This window comes from Mus musculus, chromosome 7 (assembly GCF_000001635.26).
Source record: "Mus musculus strain C57BL/6J chromosome 7, GRCm38.p6 C57BL/6J".
Taxonomy (NCBI): Eukaryota; Metazoa; Chordata; class Mammalia; order Rodentia; family Muridae; genus Mus; species Mus musculus.
In genome coordinates this window covers 65,662,541-65,689,830 of record NC_000073.6, presented here as the reverse complement: position 1 = coordinate 65,689,830, position 27,290 = coordinate 65,662,541, and the positions used below count along the sequence as shown (strand labels likewise).

Sequence of the window (27,290 nt, the reverse complement as noted above, 5' to 3'; positions counted from 1 at the left end):
TACTACTAAATCTAAGTTGCCAAAGCCTGCCACGTGCTCTCTGCAGATCCCTTGCTCTGGAGGGCATCCATCCCAACAGCGTGAGAAGCAACCACACAGTGAAGACCTCAGGAATGGCACCTGTGCCCAAAGGTTCCCCATGAGATGCTATGTTGGAACCAAACAGTTAGGGGCTGGCGAGATGGCTCAGCAGTTAAGAGCATGTGTTGCTCTTGCAAAGGACCTGGGTTTGGTTCCTAGCACACACATGGTGGCTCAAAACTGACCCTGACTCTAGTTCCAGGAAATCAGGTAACCTCTTCTAAACTCCTATAGACACCAAGCATACAGACAGGCATGCAAAACACTCATACATAGAAAATAAATAAGCCAGGTATGGTGGTGCACACCTTTAATCCCAGTACTCAGAGGAGGCAGAGGGAATCTCTGTGAGTTCTAGGTTAGCCAGGGTTACATAGAGAGGCCCTGCCTTAAAAAAAAAAAAAGCTCAAATAAATACATAAGCAAATAAATATATTTTTTAAATGTTTGAAAATAGAACCAGCTAAGCTGCTCCCAGACTATTACCCTCTTCCCCTGAAAGTGAGGTAATAAGTATTTGTTATTAGAAGCTGCAGCTAATAAGGTGTCTCCAATAAAAACAAGTGGGAAAGAGTAAGTGTGAGATGCTTGAAAACACCCATTTCTCAAAAACATTAAGGACACGGTTCTAACACAGCCCATAGACATCACTCATTCATTGCTTCCAACAATGGAAGGAGGAGGCGGCCATCAACATGCTAGCAGGGCATTATCTTAAAACACAAATGACGTTTCAAGACCGTGACCACACAGAATACATGGCAAGTCATTATGTCCTTTGGATGTCTGTGACCTTACCTGTAGTGCATAATTTTCACAAGCTGGGCCTACTGGGATGACCATTACCTGGCGAGGGGACAGCCAGAGAGGCCTGAAAAGTATATAAAATATGTCTATTTAAAGTCACTTCAAACTGACCACTTAGGTGGCTAAAAGTAATCAGAGCTTTCTCAGGGTGACAGTCATGAGACAGTGGTACTGGTAAAATGGCGCAGAAGCATATGAAACTTTATCAAGTCAGAAGGCATCAGAACAGAGTGGAAAGGAAATTTGGAATTTTGATAAGAAAAGCGGGCAGACACATTTTGCCCTCCTGAGCATCTACCCCAGAGAGCCTTGTGTTCACATGCCACACCTCCACACTGACATCCAGGATGGTTTTATTTAGAACAGCTGAATACTGGAAACACCCCCATGTGCTTCATCTGGTGAATAGTCAATCATGGACGACCACACTCTTGAATGCCAAGAGTAATCACGGTGAACCAACTACTGACAGAATAAAGATGGCTCTCAAGAGAAGTCTAGTGGGGGGAAAAAAAGCCAGTCTCAGAAAGCTGCTCACTGCACGACCCCATTTATGGGACGCTCTTGAAATGACAGAATTGCCATTTGAAGAACAAATAGGCTCATGGTTGCTGGATTAGTGGACAGCGGCAGAGTAGAGCATCTGTGTCTGTAAGAGGAAGCGTGATTGGTTCTTACAGGGGATGGCACTCCAGGACTCCGTGTGGTGATGACCTCATGCTTACATGTGTACAGTCTTATGGAACTAAACACACCACGGACAGGAGCACATGTAAGACGGGAACACGCAAACAGGGTTAGCAGCATCAATGCTTATGTCCTGGTTGTGATGCTCTGTACAATTCTGCAAGATATTTCCACTGGCAGAAGGTGGGTGTACTGACTAGTCTTAGGTCAACCTGACACATGCTAGAGTTATCTGAAAGGAGGGAACCTCAACTGAGAAGATGCCTCCATAAGATCTGGCTGTAAGGTGTTTTCTTAATTAGTGAATGACGGCAAAGGACCCAGCCCATAATGGGTGGCCCATTCCTGGGTTGCTAGTCCTGGGCTCTATAAGAAAGCAGACTGAACAAGCCAGGGGAAGAAAGCCAGTAAGCAGCACCCCTATGGCCTCTGCATCAGCTCCTGCCTCCAGGTTCCTGCCCTGTTTGAGTTCCTGTTCTGACTTCCTTCAGTATGAACAGTGTAAGCAATGTAAACCCTTTCTTCCCCTAGTCGCTTTGGTCATAATTTTTCATCATAGCTTTAGAAACCCTAACTAAGACAGCCATGGTGTGGAATTGCCCGGCAGCGGGACCTTACTTTTGAGGACTTTTTGAATATTCAGATAAAGAGGACTCAATCAGTGGTTCATGAACAGCAGCCACTAAGGGATGGATATTCATCATCTCCACCACATGACTGCACCCTCACTAGGTTCCACCTTGCTGCACGTCTTCTGAGGACCCAGTACTTGTCAGTAGCGACGAGTCCTAATCCAGGGGAGCAGCAAGCTAGCTTTGAGCAGTTGACTGCTTTGGGTCCCTTTCATTACGCAAGGCTGGTTTCAGAGGACAGTGATTCCCCTGTAAACATGGTATCTCTGGATGTTGGTTTCTTCTGTTCTGCCAGCAGTGCCATGGGACAGTTCCTTAGCAGAGGAGTGAGGGAGTGAGCCAGCATCGCTGGAGTCAGGAACATCTGTGCTTAGAGACAACTGCCTCGGTAACAACCATGGCACCTCTGGCACTAACACAGCCACCCTGGGACAGGGGTGCGCACACCACCTGCCACTAGTGAAACAATTGCTTGGCCATCAATCACAAACTAAGAAGATGCCCTAGAGCCGGACTTCTCCATATCTGGCCTTGTGATCAGAACGGTACCTGCTCACCACACTTGTGGCAGCTTGCCTTCCGGAATAGAGGACCCCAAGCTATAGCACGTGGGAGCCTTTCCTTTCCTTGCTGGGCCTGTGCTGCTGGGGCAGCTTGTGTACCTAGTGCTGGTGTACTGTGTGGGCTGTGTGTGGATCGGATGGATGTGGTTTTCTCTGTAGTCAGGGAACCGCCCAGGGCCACAGGGATCCCCCAGCGTAACAATCAGAGCTGAAAGGGACAGCAGTGGTAGAAGACTAGGAACACTGGAGTCGGACTTGCTTTACAGACAACCCTGAAACTCCGGTGGGCTTGGGAAGGGTGGAAAGGTAACTCTTCACCACCTGGAGTCCATGCTCCTCAAAGGCAATGGTACGGCTTTCTGTCACTCTGCCTGCGAGCTTCTCTGCTTTCCCACCTGGCAAATAGAACAAGAGCCCTCCATTTGCAGTGTGGATACTTGCTAACTCTAAGCTGGAACTTAATCTGTTCAGACTGGATTTTAGAGCAGTCCTCCAGCGCTCCCTCCCATGTGACTCACCATTTCCCCCCGTAGTTCTCTGAGAGGATGGCTATCATCCTTTCCACAGACCCCAGGATGGCGCGGTGAATGATCACAGGCCTGTTCTTGTCATCCCCATCCTTACTGAAAAAATGAAAAAAAAACAAAACAAAACACATATATTAGGTATGTTTCAAAGGCTGGCTATAAGTTTATCTCCTGACTGTGGTCGGTCTTGTCTGTCGTTAGTGTTTTGGGGCATCTTTATTAGAGAGTTGGCACCTTTCCCCTAGACTTGGCTTTGCTTACTAATCCCTTTTAAATTTATTTTTAAATCACATTGTCAGAGAACATTGCAAATATACAAAAGCAGAACACTGTAGTGGACACCACACACCACCTCTGAGATTGACAAAATGTCCATTCACAGCCAGTCTTAATGATCCAGATCTCCCCTCATCCACTGCCCCACTGTGAGCCTTATTTTTCCAAAATATTTCTGATATTTACTTTAAATACCCATCAGTTAAATTTACCCACAGACTGCAAACCATCATGACACGGGCATCACAGTTCATCATTCCCTCCTCCTCTACAGAAAAAAAAAAAAAAAACCCAAAACTAACGAAGCCAGTTGTGACTGCCAACTTCAATGAAGCAAGACACACCAAAATCCGTGCACACACTCTCAGAAGGTACAGCTCAGTTTACTCAGCATGTAATCCATAACACAGATCTCAAACCTGCATCAGTTAACTATTTCTAAAACATACTTGAAACAAATACAGAGAGGTCCTCTCTTAACCCAATTCACATGGGTTAAAACTGGACAGCATGGCAGCTAAAAGTTGCTGCTGCTAAACACTGCACTCAGGCGGCAATCTGCAGATCCCAGAGAGCTGGGCAGAGCGGGTCGGAAGGGGACGCTCGGAAGCATCTGAACTCATTCTTCTGTGAACTTCTGCAGATGTCACTTACTCCACAGCGGGGTGTGTGTGTGTGGGGGCAGTATGGAATATCCCTAAATCCCTAAATACTGTTTCATGTGGGAAAGGAAAGAGAAACACAATACTGTCTTCACAGGCCTCTATGTATCCAGAATTTTCTGTCTCATCTTTTATTTTAATCAATTAGTGACGTAAAATTATGCTTACACACTGACGCTATCCAATAAACCTTAGAATAACCACCAAACTTCCCTTCAAATAACCCCAGCGGATTAGACTTCATAGGTAGGTTTGAAGATAGTAATTTTGCCATATTCATTCCAAGACTGTGGCCTGAACCTTCACTTAAGTAACTGCTTTGCCTTTGATAAAATCTTATGACGTAAACACCACAGTCTATTTCTTAAGTCCACACTCTTTGGATACTCTGCACTGCGCCATTGTTTCTGAAATGTTTTTGCCTTGTCTTTCCCAGCAGGTGACTGCTGACAAGCAGGGAGGCACACTGGATATTCCACGCTCCACTCACTTCCAGCTCCCTTTCTTTGTCCCTGGCTTGGAGTTCTTATCCATTTGATTTATAGGATTTTTCGGCATGAGAGCTTCCATACGGCCCCTAACTATCAGCAGATAATTCTGGGCAACACTAAACAGGTAACATTCCCACCTTGTCCCTGCTTCTGTTGAGATGCAGCTGTCATTTGCTGGTAAGTGCTCCCTGTCACATTAGGACACTTGTTTCCATCACTTCACAGGAATGGATGTTGAGCTCTGTCTGATGCGCTTCCTCCAGGTTGTGTGCAATGGGTCCCCTCAGTAAGCCTCTCTTACTCTCTAAAGAGGCACATCCATGGTGATGCTTCATTCTCTTGCTCCCTAGGCCTGAAAATCACACCAGCTCCTTCGCCAACATACACCCCAGCACCCCCATGTGGCTCGTCTCCTTGGTATCACCTGGTTCTAACCTTGAGCTGTCTATGGACCTCACTAAGCTCCGCCCCCAGCCGGAGAGGTGGCAGTGGGAAATTCTAGCTAGTAGGAGGTGATTAGGCCAAGAGGGCTACCCAGGAAGAGATGGCTGCCATTCTCACACAGGCTAGTGCTCCAGAGAACAGGTTACTATGGAGCTGGGCTGCCTCCTGCACTCGCTGTTTTCTACACAAAGCTATTTCCTTTTCCACATCTCTGCCCTGTTCAGAAGCAGCAGGGGACCTGTGCCAGATGTCTGTGCCGTGATATTGGGACTTTAGAGCTGCTGTAATTACGGTCAAATAAATGTGTCATTTGCTTATTAACTTAAGGCTTAACTTAAGCCTTTTGATCTAGCAACATAAATGGATGAAGAAAATCCCCAGACTACAAATAAGTAAACAAATGCATGGTGCATAACACAGGCACCAGAACTCACGAGTGCTTATTTTTGTATTGCACGTGATCTTACGACAAATAATGAAGATATTAGAATCACTCACCTCACATATGTGAGGTTAAACCTGATAGGCAGTTGGAAGTCCAGCTGAATTGTAGCACACTGATGGTATCTGCCAATAGCATCTTTAATTTTTATATCGATCTGTAAGTTAAGTAATGCTTGCTTAGAGACAGTTTTCATTTTTAAATAACTCCCCTCTCTCTCCCTTCCTCCCTCCCTCTCTATCCTTTCCTTTCTCTCTTTCTTTCTCTCCTTCCCTTTCTCTCTTTCCCTCTCTCTTCCCCCTCGCTCTCTCTCTTGGCATATCCTCTACTTACTTTAGGGCCATAGAATGCTCCATCTCCTGGGTTTATTTTCCATGGTTTTCCAAATTCCACCAAGCTGTTCTGCAGTTGCTATTTTAAAGGAGAGATCATGAAAACTCTTCTACTTTATCACATATTCATCCTATTGGACAGCTCCTGAGTATCTATACATCTTAGGTATATTCTACTCTCCTTCAGGACATACTTATCAACAACAGCACAGTGGGAAATATATGTATTTGTAGATACAATTTATAATTTATAAATTATAAATAGAAGTAATATAAAATATGTATTAAATAAATATATCATGTGTTATATAAGATATCATAAATATATTAAATAAACATACATAATAAATACATAAAATATGTAATATATAATTATGTGTTGTATATATTATTGCATATATATGGAATTAATGGCAAGTCCCCATAGCCCACCCAGTTCTAAGTGACTGAGAGAGAATGATGGTGACATTGACACAAACATGAAGACAACTGCACATGTGCACGAGCCTGTCACTACTCCACCATTATCTCACATACATGAATTCACTTATGTTTCCCACAGCTTTATGGGTAGGTGTTATCACCTGAGCCCAGGCACCAGGATCACATCTCATGCCCAGTCCTGATCCTGAGAAAGCTGACGTGCGTGAGCAGGGAGAATGGCTAAGCCAGGCTTAGTTAGCATCCTCTTCTTCACTTTCATGTGACTATTAGGTAAACTGAGTCAGCACCCTTCCTGGGAAGAAGAGTGTAGTGAGTGCACTGGGCAGGGTGTGTGTGAGGAGGAGACCCTACTCGAGCCCAAGCCTAGCCTGTGCCTGCACCTCTGCCTGGCATCCATCTCCTCACAGCATGCAGAGGTGCTCTTCATATGGTCACCATGGCGACGAGAACTGGCTAGCCACCTCCCATGGTCTTCATACTCGTTTCGGGACTCCCCAGTTTAAACCCCAAGACGTGCGGTTTCGTGTCTACTGCTTACCCTTTCAGCTTCATCCCATATCTCAATCTCTCCTAGGAAGTGCTCAGGCCTTGTGGACAGGTTTAATTGAAAGGAGAAGCCAAACGTCGAGTAAACGGACTGTAAAAAGTGCAAGCACCCCTTTATTTCTTCTTCGATCTGAAATTGAAGGCAAAACACTCATATGGAACAGCAATTTAAACTCATCTGTGGTATTTATAGCTAAATCATTTATGTCAAATAGTTATTGAAACTAATTTTAAAAGTATTCTTTTAATTTTTATGTGCATAGGCATGACTGCTGGTATATATCTGCACCACATGATACCCAGTGTTGCAGAGGCCAGAAGAGGGTATCAGATCCTTTAGAAATGGAATTATAGATAGTCACGAGTTATGATGTAAGTGCTGGGAACTGAACCTAGGCCCTTGCAAGAACAGCAGTGCTCTTAACCAATGAGCCATCTCTCTGGCCCCATAAAGCCTGATTTTAACACCAGGAGGTTGGCACCTTTCATTGCTAACACTGACTATAATTTCTTTTAGACCTATACATAGGCACGCCAGTGTATCTACGCATATATGCTTTTAGTAGTTACTATACAGCATTGTAACCTACAGATGTCATGGCTAACAGGTTCAAATGAGTATAGAAACCCCACTTCCTTTTGCCCTTCTCCACAAACAGCATCATTTACTTAAGCATTTCCTCTCTCTATATTTAGGGCTACACCAGACAAGGAAATATTTTTGCTTCAACTACTAAATACAACTTAGATAACTCAGAAGGAAAGTGAAACATTTACCTACTTGTATTTTGCGAGTTTTAGAGTCCTTCACGTCCCAGGACTGCCCACCACCCCCTTCCCACAGCCGCCATCCTCCTGAGGGATGACTGATGGCTTGCCCGATGATGGCTCGCCTTCTCTGTAACTCCAGAAGGACATTTTCTCTAGACTGGGGATTCTGGGTTGACAGGGTTTTCTTTTAGTCCTTGAAAAGGGCTGGACTGCACTTTTCTCCTCTGAGAGAACTCTATTTCCTCCTCTCTGCCTTCCATTTTCTGTCCTTCCCCCCTCACATTAAACTCGCACCTTAGCATAGACTTCTCTGGGTGTGGCCTGTCTGGACCTCACTCGGCTCCCTGATAGGTGGTTTGTGTCTTTAAATGGATTTGACAAGTTCTTGGCCACCAAGTAACACCTCCTTCTATGTCCCTGCAGGGGTGGCCGCATGGGGTCAGGTGCAGGTCAATCGCAGCTAGTCCCTTCCCCAGGTTCAATTCTGCCTTTCAGATCCTATTTTTGTATCTATGGATTTTTTCCCTGTCTCCTCTGTTCTACTCATAAATCCAATTACTGAGCTTTGATTTTGGTTTTTAGTTACACATTTCAATAAGAATTTTCTACTTAGTTCTTCACTATAATCTTTATTTCCTCTTTGAGATTTTTCCCTTTTCTGAGTCTTGGCATGGTTTTCATTGGTATGAAACGATTTTGAAACTGTTCCTGAAAGCGTTCTTATGAAGGCTGCCTTAATATCTTTGTCGTGGCGCTGGAGAGATGAGTCACACTGGATTCCCAGGACCCACATCAGGAAGCTCACAACTGCCTATAACTCTCTCAGACGCCTTCTACTGCTGTCCCCCCCACCACCACCTTCTTCCTGCCCCCTCCCATCTCTCTCTCTCTCTCTCTCTCTCTCTCTCTCACACACACACACACACACACACACACACACACACACACTAGCAATAATAAATCTGAAGACCTTTGTCAGATAATGCTAACACAGCGGCCAGTCTCAGTGTTGCTGCTCAAGGGCTATCCTTTTCTTCTGAGATGAGATTCTCCTGGTTGTTGGAACAAGGAATGGTTTTTAATTCCTGAGTCCCGGGCATTTAGGATAAGATTTGGGATCAGAAAATTACTTTGCTGCTTTCACTAACACTGATCCAGCCTGGTCACTCCCAGGTGAGGGTGGAGTTCCTTCTTCAGGACCCCAGGGATGGAATGGCTCATCTTTGCTACTCACTGGCTTGGTAGCCCTGGCTCTTCTCAACAGCACCGGGCAAGGTCATACCATCTGCAAGTCAAACCTCCCCAGTTTCCTTTCTAGTCTGGATGTTTGCGCATTTCTCTCTGGCTTACTTCATCAAGAGACTCTCCAGTATAATAATTACTGATGGAAGCAATGAGAAGTGGAATCCTTACCTTGCTCCTGTGTAGGTTTTTCAGAAGTGCCTGTCATTAGGGTGAGGAAATTCCCTTCTTTCTTTCTTTCTTTCTTTCTTTCTTTCTTTCTTTCTTTCTTTCTTTCTTTCTTTCTTTCTTTCTTTCTTAGAGTTCTCAATGAGAAACGAATAGTGGGGTTTTTCCTGGTGCGTTTCCAGCCTCTGCCAATACGGTAACTACTGAGACATGCCTTCTTTCTTTTGTAAGAAGGGTGTTTTATTTTTATGTATATGAGTGTTTTGCCTGCATGAATGTCTGTACATTGTGTACATGCAGTATCTATGGAGGCCATTAGAGAATGTCCCCTGGAACTGGAGTGGCAGATGGTTGTGAGGCACTGTGTGGATACTGAGGACCAAACCTGTGCTTTCAGCTTGAACAAGAACAGCAAGTGCTCTTGACCACTGAGCCATCTCTTTAGCACCAAGATAGGTTGTCTTCTTCCACTGGATAATATGGTAAATGACAGGTAAGATTAAACCTGTATCTAGTATTATATATCTTCCATTTGTGGGACACAGCTGACATGGCTAGGATGCATTGTCCTGTATCTGCTCTAACTGGATCAATCTTTTCTAGACAGTCGTTGTCATGCTTTGTTTCAGAGTCCTGAAAGCCTCTAGGAGGAGTTGGTAATGACTCCTTCCTCTTCAGTTTTCTCTAATATTCTGTCTAGAATTTTCTTTCAGTGTTTGCAGAATTCATCAGTTAAATCAACATTGGACCAGGACTTTCTTTGTATGGAGGTTTTAGTTGTCAGCTTAATTTCTGAGGTGGTCACAAGACTTCTACTTGAATAAAGACTGGTAGTTTGCATTTTTCAAAGATTTGTCTACTTTATTTGAAAAATTTATTGGCATGTTATTCATAAATACGCCTGAAGAGTGTGACATTGGACTTTGGCAACTTTAAAAGGCCCGGTAGCTTTCTAACTAAATCTTTAGATTTAGTGTATTTATTTGTTGTGCTGATAAAGTCTGTTGTAATGATAAAGACATATGCCTTCCTCCCTGCGTGTCTTCAGAATCTGTACCAATGACACTTCTCATTCCTAATGCTGGAGACTTTTTCCCCTCGGTTTAGTAAAAGCTTACCCACCTGGCTGATCCTCTCTGAGAACCAGCTTTGGGTTTTGTTCGCACTCTTTATTTTTCTGCCTCAGTGAGTTTTGTCTTCATGATTTCCAGGTTAACTCTGCCACTGTGGTAACTTAAATGAAGGACAGGCTTCTTTGGTTCATTGCTTCCGAGTCTAATCAGTTGGCTCTGCTGCTTCTGGAACTGTGCCAGTCAGAGCATCCTGACAAGGAGCCGGCAGAAGAACAAGGCTGCTTCACCTCTTGACTTTTAGAACAGCCTAAGACTCGATAGCTCCTTCCAGGGTCCACCCCATGGCCTAACCTCCTCCAGAAAGGCTCTACTTCCTAAGATTCCCACTACCTCCCAGCAACAGCACCAGCTGGGGTCAAACCTTCAGTAGCAAACTCAAGGAGGGGTTTAAGAACCAGTCAGTACGTCTTACCCTTCCACGTCACAGTCCATCACTAAGGGAAGTCATGGCAGGGACCTGGAGGCAGGAACTAAATCAGAGGATGTGGAGGTGCTGCTTCCTGGCTTGCTCCTCACAGCAAGCCTGCTTTCTAACAGCATCAGGACCATCATCCCACGGATGGCTCTGTCCACAGTGAGGTGGGCCTTCCCACATCAATCATCAATTGAGAAAACACACCACAGGCTTCCCTACAGGCCAGTCTGGTAAGGCCATTTTCTCAGTTAAGGTCCCCTCATCCAAACTGACCCAGGTGCATGTCAAGAGACATAAAAGCTAGTTGGCACGCTCATTGTCACTTCATTTTCTCTCTTCAGTGTACCCTAGATATAATTGTCTCTTTTCCTTTTTCTAGGTTCCTAAGTAGAAGTCGGGGTGCTGTAAATACCCACGTAGACATCAATTTATGCCTTCGCATGTGTTTTCACTCGTATTGTATATTTTCTAATTTTATTTTGGATTTCTCCTTTAACCTATGGGTCACTTAGAAACATGTTGTTTTGTTCCCAAATAGATTTCTGATATTGGTTTTTAACAATAACTTCAGCAGCCATGAAGCATTCTATTTTATCAAATCCTTAAAATTTCCCGAGACTTGTCGTGCAGTGCAGCATTTCTTGGCACACACCCCACATGCTGTTGTTCCATAAGAGCAGTCAAGTCAAACAGACAGTGTTTGACAGTCACCTCTGCATGACAATTTTGATTTTAAATGAAAAGATAAAACTGTAAGTTCCAGGCAATATACTGAAAACAAACAGCACAAGCTCCCTGGAAATATCTCACAGGTGAAGCTTGAGTCTATAAAGGGAAGGAAAACAATAAACCTCGCGCCAGGAAATGACTGACCTCTGATCTCTAAACCAGAAAATCAGCAAAGGTTTCTCTCAGCGCATGCGCAGCGGTGAGGGCCCCTCCCACGCCACAGCAGCTGGGAGAGACTGAGCTCTGAGTGTGCAGCCTCCCCCTGTCCTTCCTTGCCTACCTGCTCCACCATGCAGAAGATGTGCGCATCATCTTGCTGGAAGCGCCTCACTCGGGTTAAGCCGCTTAAAGTGCCTGACAGCTCATTTCTGTGAAGAACTCCAAAATCAGCAAATCTAACAGGCATTTCCCTCCAGGATCGCGGGCGATGTGCGAACATTAAACTAGAAAAGACAGGGGGACAGACTTTACCGATGGACAGAAAACGGATCATCTAAACATTAAGAAACTAAGTTTCAAGATGTGGGTCTTAGGGCAACAGGATTTTTTTTTTTATGATTTTTTTTTTTATTTATCTCTTTGCCAGCAGGGATCAAACCTTTTGCTTGCCACAGTAAGGATGTGCCATCTGTAACTGACAACCCTAGCCTCCTTCTGTTTCTGAGATGGTACCCTGACAGGGCTGCTGAATTTCTCCTCAGGGTCCAGCAACATCTGCAGCCCAGTACATGGTTCCTTCCGTTGTTGTCGTAAATGACCTCCACCTATATGTCCTCATGCTCCTCTGAGCTCCACGAGGAAACTGACTTTGTCCTAATGACTTCTAGCACCAGGCGTGAAAAATGCTCAGCTAAGGATCTCAGCAGAATGAGAGATTAGTTTTCCATAGAAAACACTCTGGCTCGCTTATCTCGGCCCGGCTGCCTATTCTGAAGCAAGAAGATTCAAAACGGCGTTCTCTGCTTTCACGGGGCTTTCCTTGGGGTTGAAACCACAGGCTACAGCTTGGGATGATGCTCACCGGGGAAGGATCCTGAGAGATTAATAATGCATCTGAGAATGTGGGCACAAGCCGGGCCCCGGTTCGTTTGAGGATGATGGAGATTATCCACAGCCTGCTTTTACAACACTAGAGTTGCAAACAATTCTAATTTCTTTGCATCTTTCCTTAAAAAGGCTTCCCTGAATGTCCAGAGACTTGTCTTAGTAGCTGGCTTCTAGTGCCAACATACTAGAAATTATGTATGTTGCTAAGAAAAAAACCTATGTGTGTGTGTGTGTGTGTGTGTGTGTGTGTGTGTGTGTGTGTAAGATTGAGTCTGTTCATTTCTATCTGTAAAATGCATTTATCTTAGAAGGTTAAATGTGCATGCTAACTTTATAATAATTACAATTTCTCATAGACTTCAAAACAGCATTGATTATAGGACAAACTTTTATTTTAGGTGCCACTACGAAAGAAAACTTGGTATGTGTATGCGTGGTATGTGTGTTCACATGTGTGTGGGTGCATGCGCCGACGAGTCACATGTAGAGCCAGAGGTTGGTAACGTTGGGTGTCTTCTTTTCTCCCAGCCCAGCTTATTGTTTGTTTATTTAGCTTTTGAGAAGAGAGACTCAAGAAGACTGTAGCTCACTGACTGGTCAGACTGCACTGCCAACAGCTACCCCTTCCTTGCCCCAAAGTACTGAGATTATTACAGGTATGTGTCATATGCATGCATTTTAATGTTGATACAAGGAAGATGAGCCCAGGTCCTCACGCTTGCACAGCAAGTGCTTAACCCACGGGGCCATCTCCCCAGCCCCAGACAATAACTTCTGATATCTGTTGTGGTATAACATGAACATACCAGCAGCAATTCTAAGATGCATCACAACTAAGAGACATGGAAATGCATAGGAAAAGGTACTTCCAGATCACCCATCAGTCAAGACTTTGTGAATCTTATAATCATCCAATAGTATGTAGGAATTAAACATCTTATGAACATGTATATTTGAAGTATAATTAGGAAGACAAATATAGTGATCTATAAAGTCGACACACACTATTGCCCTCTGAGAAGCATAGCTAACAGTTCACGCTTGCCCAAGACCAGGCATATTTTAAAAAGGAGCTCTATTCCTTAGAACTCAGTAACGTGGTCACATTCCCTTGAATTAAAAGACACAGTAAGATGATTAACAGCTCCCACTCTTCCCATTCCAGAGAATCACTTTTGAAAAGCTAAGCAGCAACGTGAACAGCTGATTCTGATGCAGCGCTAGGTACACGTGCAGGGTCCTCTTCGTGTTCAATACTCACCAGTGCCCTGGACAGTTCATGGGTTTGAGGGCGAAAGTGTCCTTCTCGACGTCAAAGGTGAACATGTTGTTACTGTAATGCTGCCAGTGGCCTGATGTTTCCCAGAGTTTACTGTTGTACATGTTGGGAGAGAGCACTTCTGTGAAGTTACGCTTGTGATATTCCTCCTGGAAGACAAACACGGTTGGTGTTTGTTAGAGCACACGTCCAAGCAGGCAGATACTATGAGCGACTATATTAAAACCTGAGATCATGTCTTCTATTAATTCATGGTTCCTCAGGTGACAGGTTTATGAGTGGCAGTTCTGTGGATTATGAACAAAAGGGTAAACCTTTCACTAGTAGATTTATTTCACAGCACACCACAGGACTACCCTTTGGATATGTCCCCTATAAGGCTCATGTGTTGCAGGGTGGGTCCACAGCTGGTAGATGCATGAACTGAGAGATAAGGGGGCTGTGACTTCAGCGGTGGATTGATTCACTCTTGCAGTCCCAGTTTGATGGTAGCCTGGGAAGGTGAAGGAAACATTCAGGGGTGGGGCCTGTCTGGAAGAAGTAGGACCCGGGGATGTCTCCTCGGGGTCTGAATCCTCTGACGCTGGGGCCCTGCATTTCTCTTCTGTTCCTGACTGTTGGGAGGTGGTGAGTGGCTTTGTTCCTCCAGACCCTCCTTGTGTGATGCCCTGCCTCAGCACAGCCCTCAAACAGCAGAGCAAGCCACGGTGGATGACACCTCTGATGTTGTGAGCCTTAATGAATCCTTCCTCTTTTAAACTGTTTCAGTTATCTTACAGGAAAAAAAATCAAACTAATACAAATAGTATAGGCACAAATGTTTCAATGCTTTGCAACTTAGTAACTGGAATTTGATACACATAGTATCACATTTTACTATAACTAAAAATTTGAAAAAGTGTTCTATGTTTTGAACAAACAATAGCACTTTTTCTCCTATGATTTAGAAGACCTAATAATTTTATAATTTGTAAGTCCTAATGCCATGTTTCATGTTATACTATTGATCCATTTTGTTTTAAGTAGAAACAATACTGAGAGTTCTAATTTGCAGCACAGTAAATGGTTGGTAAGTAATAAGTCAGAGGGGGTACGCCTACCCGCCTACCAGCAGCTTCCTTCATAAATCCATGGGGAGAAGAGAGGAGAACTCCCCAAGGATTTTAAAAGTTTTATTTCTATTTTTAAATCACAATGTATCAATTTGGTTAATTATTACCTAGATACTCTTAAATTACTTGTAAATAATTTTAATGAATATGTGGCACAAATCTAGACCACCATACTTCAAACAAGCTAAAAATATTTCTCACAAATTATAAAGCAAAACCAACCAACAACAATAACAAACTTCCCTCCCCCTTTTGGCAGTAATTATTAGATGGTTATAACAAATGGGTCTATACATTCAGATCAAGAATGATCTTGGAATTGAAGGGTCTGTGTGTACATGCACATGTGAGTGTGTAGTGTGTTTATTAGAGGGCTCTTCTAAAGCTAACTAAGAAGATGTCTAAAAAAAATATATCCATGCTGAACACACTCACATTAGATGGTAATATTTTATTAAGGCATTAGGAAAATATGTCAAAGTGTTCCTCAATAAACTTTGTGTTATCTCCTCAAATTCACAAACCGAAACCTTAGTACTAAAAGACGGCATTAGGAAGTGAGGCCTTAGGCAGCTGGTTGGGCCATGAAGGTATTAAAGAACCAGCATCCCTATCTAAGGAGCCCCTGGCATCTTTCTGTCTCATGACCTAAAGAAGGCAGCAGTCTGCAGCCCAGAAGCAGACCCTCAATAGGCCTGACTGATAGGGTTGGCACCCTATCTGAGTCTTCTAACCCTTAGACTGTGAGACTTATTATTGATGAGCCACTAAATCTCGAGGACTTTATTATTACCATACAAGACAAACTAAGATATTTTCCTAAGAGGCGAAGCATCAATAGATACCATATTTATTTAGGGATGAACCTTTTATTATTGTTATTTGGACAGGGTTTCACTAAGAAGCCCAGGAGAGCCCTCAAATTCATAATCTTCCTTGATTTTGCTCTACCTATATATGATTCTATATTATGTGTGTTACATTATAGAGAGATACATATTACAGATATGTGTGTATTTTATATTTAAAATGTGGTATCTGTTGACTTTCAGACATAATGGGACAAATCTGGGAGGCCAATCAATTTCTCAAAAGCAAAGGAAGGCAATCACTGGGAAGGAGCAAGCAGTGTCTATGGCCCAGCTGTCTTAGTTAGGCTTTCTTTTCTTTTCTTTTCTTTTCTTTTCTTTTCTTTTCTTTTCTTTTCTTTTCTTTTCTTTTGTTTTTTGTTTGTTTGTTTGTTTTGTTTGTTTTGTTTTTCGAGACAGGGTTTCTCTGTGTAGCCCTGGCTGTCCTGGAACTCACTCTGTAGCCCAGGCTGGCCTCGAACTCAGAAATCCACCTGCCTCTGCCTCCCAAGTGCTGGGATTAAAGGCATGCGCCACCACTGCCCATAGTTAGGCTTTCTATTGCTGGGATGAAACACCATCATCAAAAGCAAGTTGGGGAGGAAAGAGTTAATCTGGCTTACACTTCTATATCATAGTCGGTCATTGAAGGAAGTCAGGACAGAAACTCAAACATGGTAGGAACCTGGAGGCAGGCGCTGCTACAGAGGCAACAGAGGGAGCTCCTTCCTGGCTTGCTCCTCATGGCTTGCTCAGCCTGCTTTCTTATAGAACCCAGGACCACCAGCCCAGGGATGGCCCCACTCACAATGGGCTGGGCCCTCCCCTATCAATCAATAATGAAGAAAATACCCTACAGTCTTTCCTACAGCCCCACTTTAAAGGAGGCATTTTCTTGAGAGGTTCCCTCCTCTCAGATGACTTAGCCTGTGTCAAGTTGACATAAAACTATCCAGCATACCTGCACTGCCCATGATCCAGCAGTGTGCCCCTCCATTTGGTCTCCTGCAGAATCTTGATAACTGGCTGAGTGTTGTGAACCACATTTGCCTCCTGAAGTATCTGTCAAATCTCTCTACCTGTGCCTAGTGACCTGGTTCCTTAAAAACATCTCAGTGACCCCTGGGTATCAGTACCATTGGAAAGGTCTTCACATATTCTCTCATTTGCTAAAGCAGTTCTACATCAACAACTCCTTCACAAAGTCCCACTAGATAAAGTTGTGTGTGTGTGTGTGTGTGATGTCCACTCATGTGTGCATCCCCACACCAGCAGTGGCTGCACCCACAATTTAGATGTTTAGTAAACCTGCACCAAGATGACCACACTGACACAGTGGTCGATGAGACGGTGAGAAAGCAAACAGCATCATCCAAGCAGAGGATGAAGAGGGTGCTGAGAGGCACGAGGGATATTGGCACTGGTCATGCTTGCTGACACCTCTCCCCACCCAGACCCATCCACTGTGGTGGCTAATTCTTTGTCAGCTTGACTCCATTAAGGGGTGCTCAGATGAAATGCTCCTTGGGGTGCATCAAAGGAAGTGTTTGTGGGTGAGACGGCATTTGAAGTTGCAGGCTGATTAAGCAGACCAGGGTGTGGATGGGTATCATTCAACCCACTGGGTGTGTGAAAAGGACAAAACAGTGAAGGAAGGAGGCATCTGCTTCTGTTGGCCTCCACTGCCTATGAAGCTGGTATAAGCCAGTCTCTGCCCTTGGACTTGGGTCTACATCATTACATGTCTCAGCAGCAATTCACACGGTGATCTTCTTCCTGTGTATCCCACTGGTCAGTTTCTCTGGTGAATCCTGACTAATACTTCTCTTTTGACTTCTGGCTGAGTTTGAGCACTGAGAAACCACCCCCTTGGGTTATCCTTGTGTGCTCTACCATCCCTCTCTAGTCCCTGCTGACTAGACAATCTTCTGTATCGGTATTTCCTTCACTAAACTCTTTTCAGCTGAACCAATGAGTGCATCACCCAGAACCCTCTCCTCATGGAGAGGAAGTATCCTGAGACTTTAAATGTCTACAGAGAAATCCCCTGACTCTGTAAGGAAAGAAGAGGCCAAAGGGCTCTAGGTGAGTTAGTGTGATGACAAGAGCGTCTCTCCAAGATGCAAGGGAGGATTGTACAGAAGGGACATTGCATCACTGTCTATGCACCATCCATTGTCTTTACAGTTAGTAGTCAGCATAAGCCAAAGCCATCTTACCTCAGAGCGCTGGAGTTTCCCTGGTGTCTGAAAGCACCTGCCCACCCAGCCCACCCGGCTGCCTGCACAATCTTCCACAGAAGTGCAGCTCTAGCTCAGAGGGAACAGGCCCTGCCCACAGTTTCCAAAGAGGCTCTCTGTACTTCCCATCACATGTCCCTAGCTCCAGCCCTCACCTGGGTGGACAAGGACTCTGTAGCAAGTCAGAGGCTATTGCTACTGGACCGGCAGATAGTCCGAGAGGCAGCCTGTCATCTCCCGAACGGTGACTCACAAAAACAGAGGCTCACAAGGAAAGCTCAGGAAAAATGAAGGCAGAAGCAGGCAAATGCAGGGACGTGAACTACACAATGCTCCTCTTACCAAAGATACAGTGTAAGGGAAGAAGCAGACAGGGAGGAAACAAAAAGATACTATGTAAATGACAGCATATGAGAGCTGCTTTGCCTATGTTAATAATAATACACACTTTCAGAAAGACTGTAAAAGGTCAAACATTCTTTGATTTCACTTCTGAGCAATGCCAGAAAGTAGAGCGGTGGTGCCAGACACTAGGGAGGAAGAGGAAGGTCAGGGAATTTCAATTCGGGATCAGGACAAAACCCTGAGCAGTTCCAGGTTTATAAAAGGTTTATAAAAGGAAAGGAAGTCTGCTGTTAACTGGTGATGGCTGTACACCAGTATAAACATGGTCAATGAGGAGCCATAGGCTTAAACATCTTCATTGTCGATATTGACGCTATGTATATTTTACCACAAAACAACCTTATTGAGATACAACTTATATGCAAGAAAGTTCACCAGTTTTAAGTATATAATTCCATAATGTTTAGAGGTTATCTTCCCACCCAGGACAATATTCTTTTTAGACAGAGTTGTTTACTGGACAAACACAATGCCCAGCCTTTTACAAGCTGGTATTTTCTATCGCTATTAAGAAGGCTGAGAACTATAAGTTACAATTTGCAAAACACATGAAACTCAAGAAGAACGAAGACCAAAGTATAGACACTTTGCCCCTTCTTAGAATTGGGAACAAAACACCCATGGAAGAAGTTACAGAGACAAAGATTGGAGCTGAGACAAAAGGATGGACCATCTAGAGACTGCCATAGCTGGGGATCCATCCCATAATCAGCCTCCAAATGCTGACACCATTGCATACACTAGCAAGATTTTGCTGAAAGGACCCTGATATAGCTGTCTCTTGTGAGACTACGCCGGGGCCTAGCAAACACAGAAGTGGATGCTCACAGTCAGCTATTGGATGGATCACAGGACCCCCAATGGAGGAGCTAGAGAAAGTACCCAAGGAGCTGAAGGGATCTGCAACCCCATGGGTAGAACAACATTATGAACTAACCAGTACCCCGGAGCTCTTGTCTCTAGCTGCATATGTATCAAAAGATGGCCTAGTCGGCCATCACTGGAAAGAGAGGCCCATTGGACTTGCAAACTTTATATGCCTCAGTACAGGGGAACGCCAGGGCCAAAAAGTGGGAGTGGGTGGGTAGGGGAGTGGGGGTGGGTGGGTATGGGGGACTTTTGGGATAGCATTGGAAATGTAAATGAGGAAAATACCTAATTAAAAAAAAAGATTCAATTATTAAACCAACACTCAAAAAAGAAGAAGAAGGAGGAGGAGGAGGAGGAGGCTGAGAACACCCCATTGCAGGCTGCTGGGAAGAAATACCTTTCCATGTCTTTTTGATACACAGCTAGGGGAAAAATTAATTGGTTACATTACGTTACATAGCCCGAAGAGGTGATTGGTTTTACTATGCTAGATACTTGCTTAGATTTTAGGGAAACTGCCAGCTGGGCTGGCAAGATGACTCAGAGAGTAAAAGCACTTGTCAGACAAGTCTGCTAACCTCGGTTTGACTGCTAAAGCCCATTAAAAAAAAAAAAAAAAGCTGGAGGCAGTGGTGAACATCTGTAATCCCAGCATACCTACAATAAGGTGGGAGATGGAGGCTGGAGAACTGGCCCAGAGCTTGGGGACCAGATAGCCTGGAGTGCAGAGTGTAGCCAGAAAAAAATAGTAGCTGTGGGGGTTTCACTAGGTATGGCTCCCGTAGTCTCATGGGTTTGAATGCTTGGCCCATAGGCAGTGGCACAATTAAGTGGTATGACCTTGTTGGAATAGGTGTGGCCTTGGGAGGAAGTGATTACTGCAGGGGCGGGCTTTGAGGTCTTCTATGCTCAAGCTATGCCCAGTGTGGCACACAATCTCCTTAAGCTGCCTTTGAATCGAGATGTAGAACTCTCAGCTCCTGGCACTATGTCTGCCTGTGTGCTGCCATGTTTCCCACCGTGAAGATAATGGACTAAATCTCTGAATCTTTAAGCTAGCCCCAATTAAATATTTTCCTTTTTAAGAGTTGCCAAGGTCATGGTGTCTCTTCACAGCAAGGACACCCTAACTAAGACAGTAGCCAGCAGAGGTTCTCTCTCGTTCTGTCAGAGGCCTATGTTGTGGATAGCCGGGGCATATTTGGGAGGAGATTTACCACAACAGGCCTATCATTTGTTGGGCTGTGTTTTTCACTATACAGAAGCCTTCCAGTTTCATGAGGCCCCGCTTGTCCGTCGCTGGCCTGACTTCCTGAGTGAATGGACTCTTCCTTGGGAACTCCTTGCCTACCCCTACCCGCAGCCTGTAGCATATGCCCTAGCTTCCCATCCAGTAGGCCCAGTGCTGATGCTGTGATCCATTGGACCTGAGTTTTATGCAGTCAGAGAGGTGGCTCTAGCTTCTCTTCTCTTCATGGAGAAATCTAGTTTTACCGCCAACATCTTTGTTGCAGATGTTATCTTTTCTCCACTGTGTATTTGTAGCATCTTTGCATGGGCTTAAATCTAGGCTTTTGTTCTTTTGCATTGGTTTATGTATCTATTTTTTGTGCCAGTGCCATGGCTAAGTTTTTTGTTTTGCTTGTTTGAGGCAGGGTCTCATTATATACACCAGACTGGCCTCAGATTCACAGGGATCCATGCCTCTGCCTCCAAAGTGGCATGTACCATCATGCCTAGCCATCGAGTTTCTATTGTTATCATCACTGTGGCTTTGCAGTATAAATTTAAAGTCAGGTATGCTAATGCCTTACATCATTATTCTTTTGGCTCAAGATTGCTCTGGCTATCTGGTGTCTTTTGAGCTTCCATGCGAACTTTAAAATTGTTTTTTTTTTTTCTATTTCTGTGACAAGTTAGGATTTTAATTGGGATTAAATTCTTTTGTTAGGACAGTCATTTTCACAGTATCAACTCTAGCAATACATGAACATGGGAGACATTTCCATTACAAACCCAAGGATCTGGACTCAAAATAAGAATAAGTAATTCATTCAATTTCTATGACTCACCCCAGGCACACAAAAGAGAAAAAAGTATGAAAAAAAAGTTTCACCTGTGTATGATGGTATGCATCTTTACTATTCAGAAATGAGAAAGTGAGGCAGGAGGATTGTAAATCTATGGCTAGGCTGGATTTATCAAAGCTGTGACCCAAGATCAATATAAACCAAATAGAAGTACCCATGGCCTAGCAATTCTATTATTGGAAAATGTCAAAGGACAAAATCACAATGATTTAGTTATCTTAAATGCTTGTCCTTTCTACTCCAGAACTGAGCCACACTTCGTTCTAAAGGACAGTACCCTGACAGCTCAAGCAAAGGACAGAGAAAGACGGAAGGAGGAAACAAAAGCCAGAGGGAAGCCCATCTCAGAGCTATCTTCCTCATAGGCGGCAACAGGAGGCAGGAAGCAACAGGGAGGTAAACTTGGCTATTTGACATTACTTCCCCTAAGAATGAACACAGAGGGAAATGCCACTGTTGTGCCTACAGAAAATGGCCTCTTTAAGGAATTTGGCTATTCTCTCTCTGACCCCAGTCTCCCTGGAGGTGGGGTAAATAGCAAGCTGTCACTTTGGTGGTGAACTTCAGCATGGCTGACTCCATTTGACTTAGAAGCATAGTCCTTCTTGTACTGTCATGTGATTTATATTTACCAAAAGTGAGCAGTTATGTGCACTAAAGAACAAGAACATTCATGGTGGACAGTGTATAGCATCTCTAAACTAGACATGATCTACACACCTACAGGAGAATGGGCTATCATGCATCGGACCCACAAAACAGAGCACCTGAAGTAATGCCCCCAACCCCCATCATACCACCACAGCTTGACTGAATCTCAGAGACACCGTTGGAAAAGAAAGCAAAACAAAACAAGTGCTGTGTGACTCCGCTTGCATGAAGCTAATCTGTGTTGACAGATATCAGCATAGGGAAAACCAAGTTGGGGCAGCGACAACGGGGAGATGTCAGAATCTCTACAGCCTGGTCTCCATCAAGTACCTTGTACCCTCCCCCACCCTTTCTGAAAGGAACTGTCTACTGTACACTTTTCCTTTTCCTTCGTCATCTTTTCATAATGTGGGGTAATAGGGAGGTGGCCAGGAGGTGTCTTGTATCTTCTGCTCACAGGTCTAAAGATAGAGGGGGAATATACTTGCTACCAAGTACCCTCATCTGCACTTGGACCAGATCTTATGGGACACTTACTGGTGTGTCAACCTAATGAGACTTGGAATAGTTTGCTCCCCAGTGGCAGAACAACAGAGAGGGACAGAGCTGACTTTCTTTCAGTCCTTTGGAGCTCATGAGAGTCACAGACCCATCAGCCTATATAATGGAGACTCAGAGAACCATATCCTCCCAACAGGATGAAAGCAAACTACATTGATCGCATTAAACCATGACTAAAAGCAGCTTGGAGAGAAAAGGGTTAATCTGATCTTATAACTCTCAGGTCATATAGTCCATTACCAAGGGAAGCCAGGGCAGGAACTCAAGGCAGGAACCTGGAGATAGGAACTGAGTCAGAGGCCATGAAGGAGCGCTGCTAACTGGCTTGCTCAGCCTGCTTTCTTATAGAACCTAAGACTTGCCCAGGGAGGGCACCACTCACAGTGGGCTGGGGCCTCCCTCCCACATCAATCAATGCCCACAACAGGATAATCTGATGGAGGCATTTTCTCTGTTGAGATTCCCTCTTCCCAGATGACTCCAGCTTGTGTCAAGTTGATAAATAAATAAATCAGGACACCGAATAATCATTGTCCATCTTGGCAGATGGCAAACATCAGAAGACAGCATCATTCTCCATAATTATTCTATACATTATATATGGCACAAATTGAAAAATTATCAGAGGAGAAAAGAGTGAAAATGACATAACTGAAAATTAAGATTAAAACTAGCTGGGGTTTCTGGGCATAGTGGCGTTTGCTGTAACCTCAGCACTTGGGCACTGGAGCAGGAAAATCAGGAATCCAGACATTCATGGATACATAGCAAGTTCAAGGTTAGCCTGGGCTACATGAGTCTCTTAAAAAAAGAAAAAAACAAACATAAGGAAGTAGCTGAGGTCCCTGGAAGTTCTTTTATGCATCATAAAATCAATTACTTCATACAAGGGTATCTGGGAATTTAAGGGGCTCAGCCCTTACCTTAGCATTAGAAACCACTGGGATTGTATATTTAAATGCTTTCCAATGCAGCAACCCATACAATCAGGCTTTGGCCTGATCATCAGCCATGACTGTGTCGTATCTATAAAAGATGAGAGAGCCCTAAAGGCCACCATACCTAGCCTGGAGTTTCAGGTACCAAACTGTGCTGATGCCAGCAAATAGCTCAAGACATCAGCAGTGACCGGCCACTGTCACCCACCAGTCTCCAGAGCCTTCAATGACTCTTCAGGCCTCACTCCCCTGTCCCTGTTCTACTGCCTCACAGTGGCTGTCCTTAATGGAAGGAATGCAGGCTGGGAGCTACTCCACAGAGGTCTACTTCCGCCGCCAGAGTTACAGGGCAAGGAAGGAAGGAAGAGAAGAGAGAGCTGTAGCCACAGTGATGACCCAGCATATCCCATGGATGCCCCTTTTCTTAGAAAGCTCCTGAAGAAAGCCATCCCTTGAATTAGAGTTAGGGAGAAATGAGCACAAGGAAGATGGGCTCAGAGAAGAAGGATTTCAGCATCTGAGACACAAAGAGAGTAACTAGGGTGAAGAAAGGCAGCAGGGGGAGATGCTAAGGAAGACATCACAAGAATTCAGTCATGAAGGTAAGTCTGGAGAGAGGGACAAGAGTCAATTTACTGCACCAACTGGAACCTCTGCAAATAAGCCACAGGGAGCGCAGCAGCCTTTGGAGAGCATCTGTGAACATCAGGACATAGAACTCAGGCAGCAAAACAAGCACACCGCCCCTCACCTGCTAGTGGCTGCGTTCTGAGGAACGCACTGAGGAGCATTAGAGTCCCCACACAAACTAAGGAAACCACAGGAGCGGAACCCTATGGGACCATGAGGCTGCCCACTATAGCCTAGACAACATACTCTTAAGAGTTTACTATAGATCCATAGTCTGCTGTTGACTGAAACACCACACAATTACAGTTACACACGACAAGGCTGTAACGGTCACAGGAAAGACTAAACAGTTCCAGCAGTTGAAGTGGCCCACCTCTGAACAGCATCTTCATGCTAACCCTGCAACACTACACACGTTTAAGCATGGGCGTCAGACACAGCTACACTCTACTCCTGGAGATGTTGAGTATCTGGTCGCTCTGTAGTGAGCACAAGGCAGCAGAGCCATCAGCCATCTTTGAGAAGCAGTGCCCCTGAGAGCAGCATTCTCTGTCACAGAAGAGCTACACTCGGCAGATGGTTAAGGCTCCGCATCCTTAGAGACTTAACGCCTGCGTTTTATGAAATTCAAGAAAGCAAACCAACTCCATGTCGTTAGCCTTTTGTTTTTAGTTCCAAAATTCTGATATTACTAAAACTTAAGGGAAACACTATTGTTTATGAGCAAAGATGGTAAGATGCAGAAAGTAGACAAATAAGAATAAAACGGTTTTTAGGAAGGAACTTACTCGTATGAAATCCATAAGCGCATTGTAAATGAACGCTCCTCTCGGGAGGAAAAAACAGCTTCCAGGGCTCAGATCATGGAAGAAGAAAAGTTCTTGTTCCTAGATGGAAACAATGATTGTATTTCAAACTTCATCTCTTGCTTAATGTGTACCATACCTGAAGTGACAGTCATAAAATATCACTCTATCCCCCTCTCATCTATCACTAGGCATCCTCAGTCCCTCAGTGTCTGTTTAGATCTACAGTGTATATAATATGACGGCACACGTAAAATTATTACTCATACTTATGATTACTTAGCCTTGAACTTGGCTTTTCTGTTATCTTCTGTTACTCACTACTAATTTTCTTAGGGTAAATCTATAGCTAATTGAGTGTTCTTCATACATCTAGAATTGCGGTCTCACATGGGGGCAATATGACAAGGTGAGAAAGAAAAGTGCATTGCAGAAGGCAGGCTTCAAGGAATGGGACCCTTCCAAGGTGTCACCCCTAAGAGCGCCCTGTGCACTGGGCGTCTCCTAGCAACCCTGCCACCTACTCCTCAGGACAGATGTGGCCGGCTTTGCAAATGAATGCCTTGTCCATCCTGTGGCACAGCTCGATCCTGGCAGGATGGCGAACAGAACCTTAGGGCCGCCTACTTTCAAATCTTACTCTCTTTGTCCACATACTGCTGCCTTCTAAATAGATAGCACGTCATCACGTAGGCACGAATTTATTAATAACTTATATCACGATAAAAATAAACTCTCACAAAAAGATTTTAAAACTCTGGCAAAAGATAGAGAAAGGAAGCTGGTTAGAAGACGTCAGCTCAGAGTGTGGGCGTGGAAGACGTCAACAGCCAGCAGTGAGCATTAACAGAGAGAAGAGGAAACATTACTGTGAGGTCCTGTGCTGTGAGGTGCAGCCACGGCCAACCAAGGCATGTCCCTGTGATGAAGGCGCCGGCGTACCTTCCCGATTTTCCTGTGGTCCCGGCTCTTGGCTTCCTCTTGGAATTTTTCCCAGTCTTTCATCATTTTGCTGTCAGGAAAGGATATCCCATAGATCCGCTGCAAAGTTTCCATCTCAGGGTTGCCTTCCCAATATGTTGAGGAGTTCTAAACATCGACAAGATACTGGTTTAAAAGAAAAATCTAACCTTTAGCAGCAAAGCTAATCTTCAACATGTACGCAGGCGTCCTATCGTAGTACCCACAATGTTTAGTTACAGATTTACGGAGTTACAGTCTAATGAAAACCTCCCATTCAAATTATAGCCCTGATCACAAAATCGGGTAGCGTCAACTGTGGATTCTAGGAGTGAAAGTGGCAGGGAGCAGGGCGTAGGGAAATTGAGGAGCAGCTGTGATCACCAAGCTGGAACCAGAAAAGGCAAGGGGTTCATGTTGTGCCTCTGACCTATGGCTTGTGGTGACAAGCATCATTGAGGGATGTGTAACTAAAACCTTGAGAAACAAAGGTCCAGAAAGGGCAGGGCCTCAAAGTCAGCCCTGTTCCTTGTGACTGCAGCACGGTGCTCACACTCAGAGTCAGCCCCGTTCCTTAGGACTGCAGCACGGTGCTCACACTCAGTCAGCCCCCTTCCTTACGACTGCAGCACGGTGCTCACACTCAGAGTCAGCCCCATTCCTTAGGACTGCAGCACTGTGCTCACACTCAGTCAGCCCCGTTCCTTATGACTGCAGCACAGTGCTCACACTCATGCCACTTTTCTCTTTGCCTGCAGTTCATTATTTTTACATGCAGAAAGATTTCTTGTTCATGTTGTGCAAGTCAAGAAATCCACAGTCCAGCTGTCCTTGGTGTCTGCTGAGGGTTAGCTATAGCTAGCTCTTCAGCAGACACCTAAATCCACAGACACTGCCGTCTCTTATATAAAATTATGAAATCGTGCGTTTGCACATAATCTGTACAATTCTCTTAAGCCATCTCTAGATTACCTAATGCAAAATAGATGCTGCATATGTGTTTGCTGCAATGTACTGTTTAGGAATTAATGACATCACCACCACCCGCCACCATTCCCGACCCCCACATGTGCAAAGTCAACGCATACTCAGCATAGGCACTGCTGGTTTTTTAGATATTTTATCGGGGACTTGATTAAATCCATACATGTGACACTTGTGAGAATGGAGGGACATCTAAACAAGGAGCACTACTTAAAACCCAAATGGAGGGTTAGGGAAAAGGCTCAGTAGTTAAGAGTACTTGCTGCTCTTGCATAGGCTCTGTGTTCAGATCCTAGCACCCACATCATGCAGTAACTTCAAGGGATATGACACTTCTAGCCTCTGCAAAGACACACACACACACACACACACACACACACACACACAAATACAAAATAAAGATAAATCTTTGAGAAATGGCCGTATAAAAAGATATGCATTATAGTATTTAGAATAAGATTAAATTATAATCAAAAG

At 44.4% G+C, this 27,290-nt stretch overlaps 1 protein-coding gene and 1 long non-coding RNA gene across 2 annotated transcripts in view; one reads left to right on the top strand and one right to left on the bottom strand.

Moving 5' to 3' along the window:
• The window catches only part of Tarsl2 (threonyl-tRNA synthetase-like 2), a 47,196-nt gene that overhangs the window by 2,263 nt on the left and 17,643 nt on the right, over positions 1-27,290 (bottom strand). Inside the window, exons 9-17 of the mRNA NM_172310.2 lie at positions 25,812-25,958; positions 24,852-24,950; positions 13,701-13,867; positions 11,673-11,835; positions 6,927-7,064; positions 5,946-6,023; positions 5,669-5,769; positions 3,289-3,393; positions 880-952 (exon numbers count right to left, since the gene is read on the bottom strand). Coding sequence (NP_758514.2) covers positions 880-952; positions 3,289-3,393; positions 5,669-5,769; positions 5,946-6,023; positions 6,927-7,064; positions 11,673-11,835; positions 13,701-13,867; positions 24,852-24,950; positions 25,812-25,958 — 1,071 coding nt within the window. The remainder of the gene's footprint in view (positions 1-879; positions 953-3,288; positions 3,394-5,668; positions 5,770-5,945; positions 6,024-6,926; positions 7,065-11,672; positions 11,836-13,700; positions 13,868-24,851; positions 24,951-25,811; positions 25,959-27,290) is intronic.
• On the top strand, positions 11,830-22,961 carry Gm51484. Its single transcript, XR_003946788.1, has 3 exons — positions 11,830-13,095; positions 21,528-21,679; positions 22,010-22,961. It is a non-coding gene; the product is annotated as a predicted gene, 51484 (long non-coding RNA).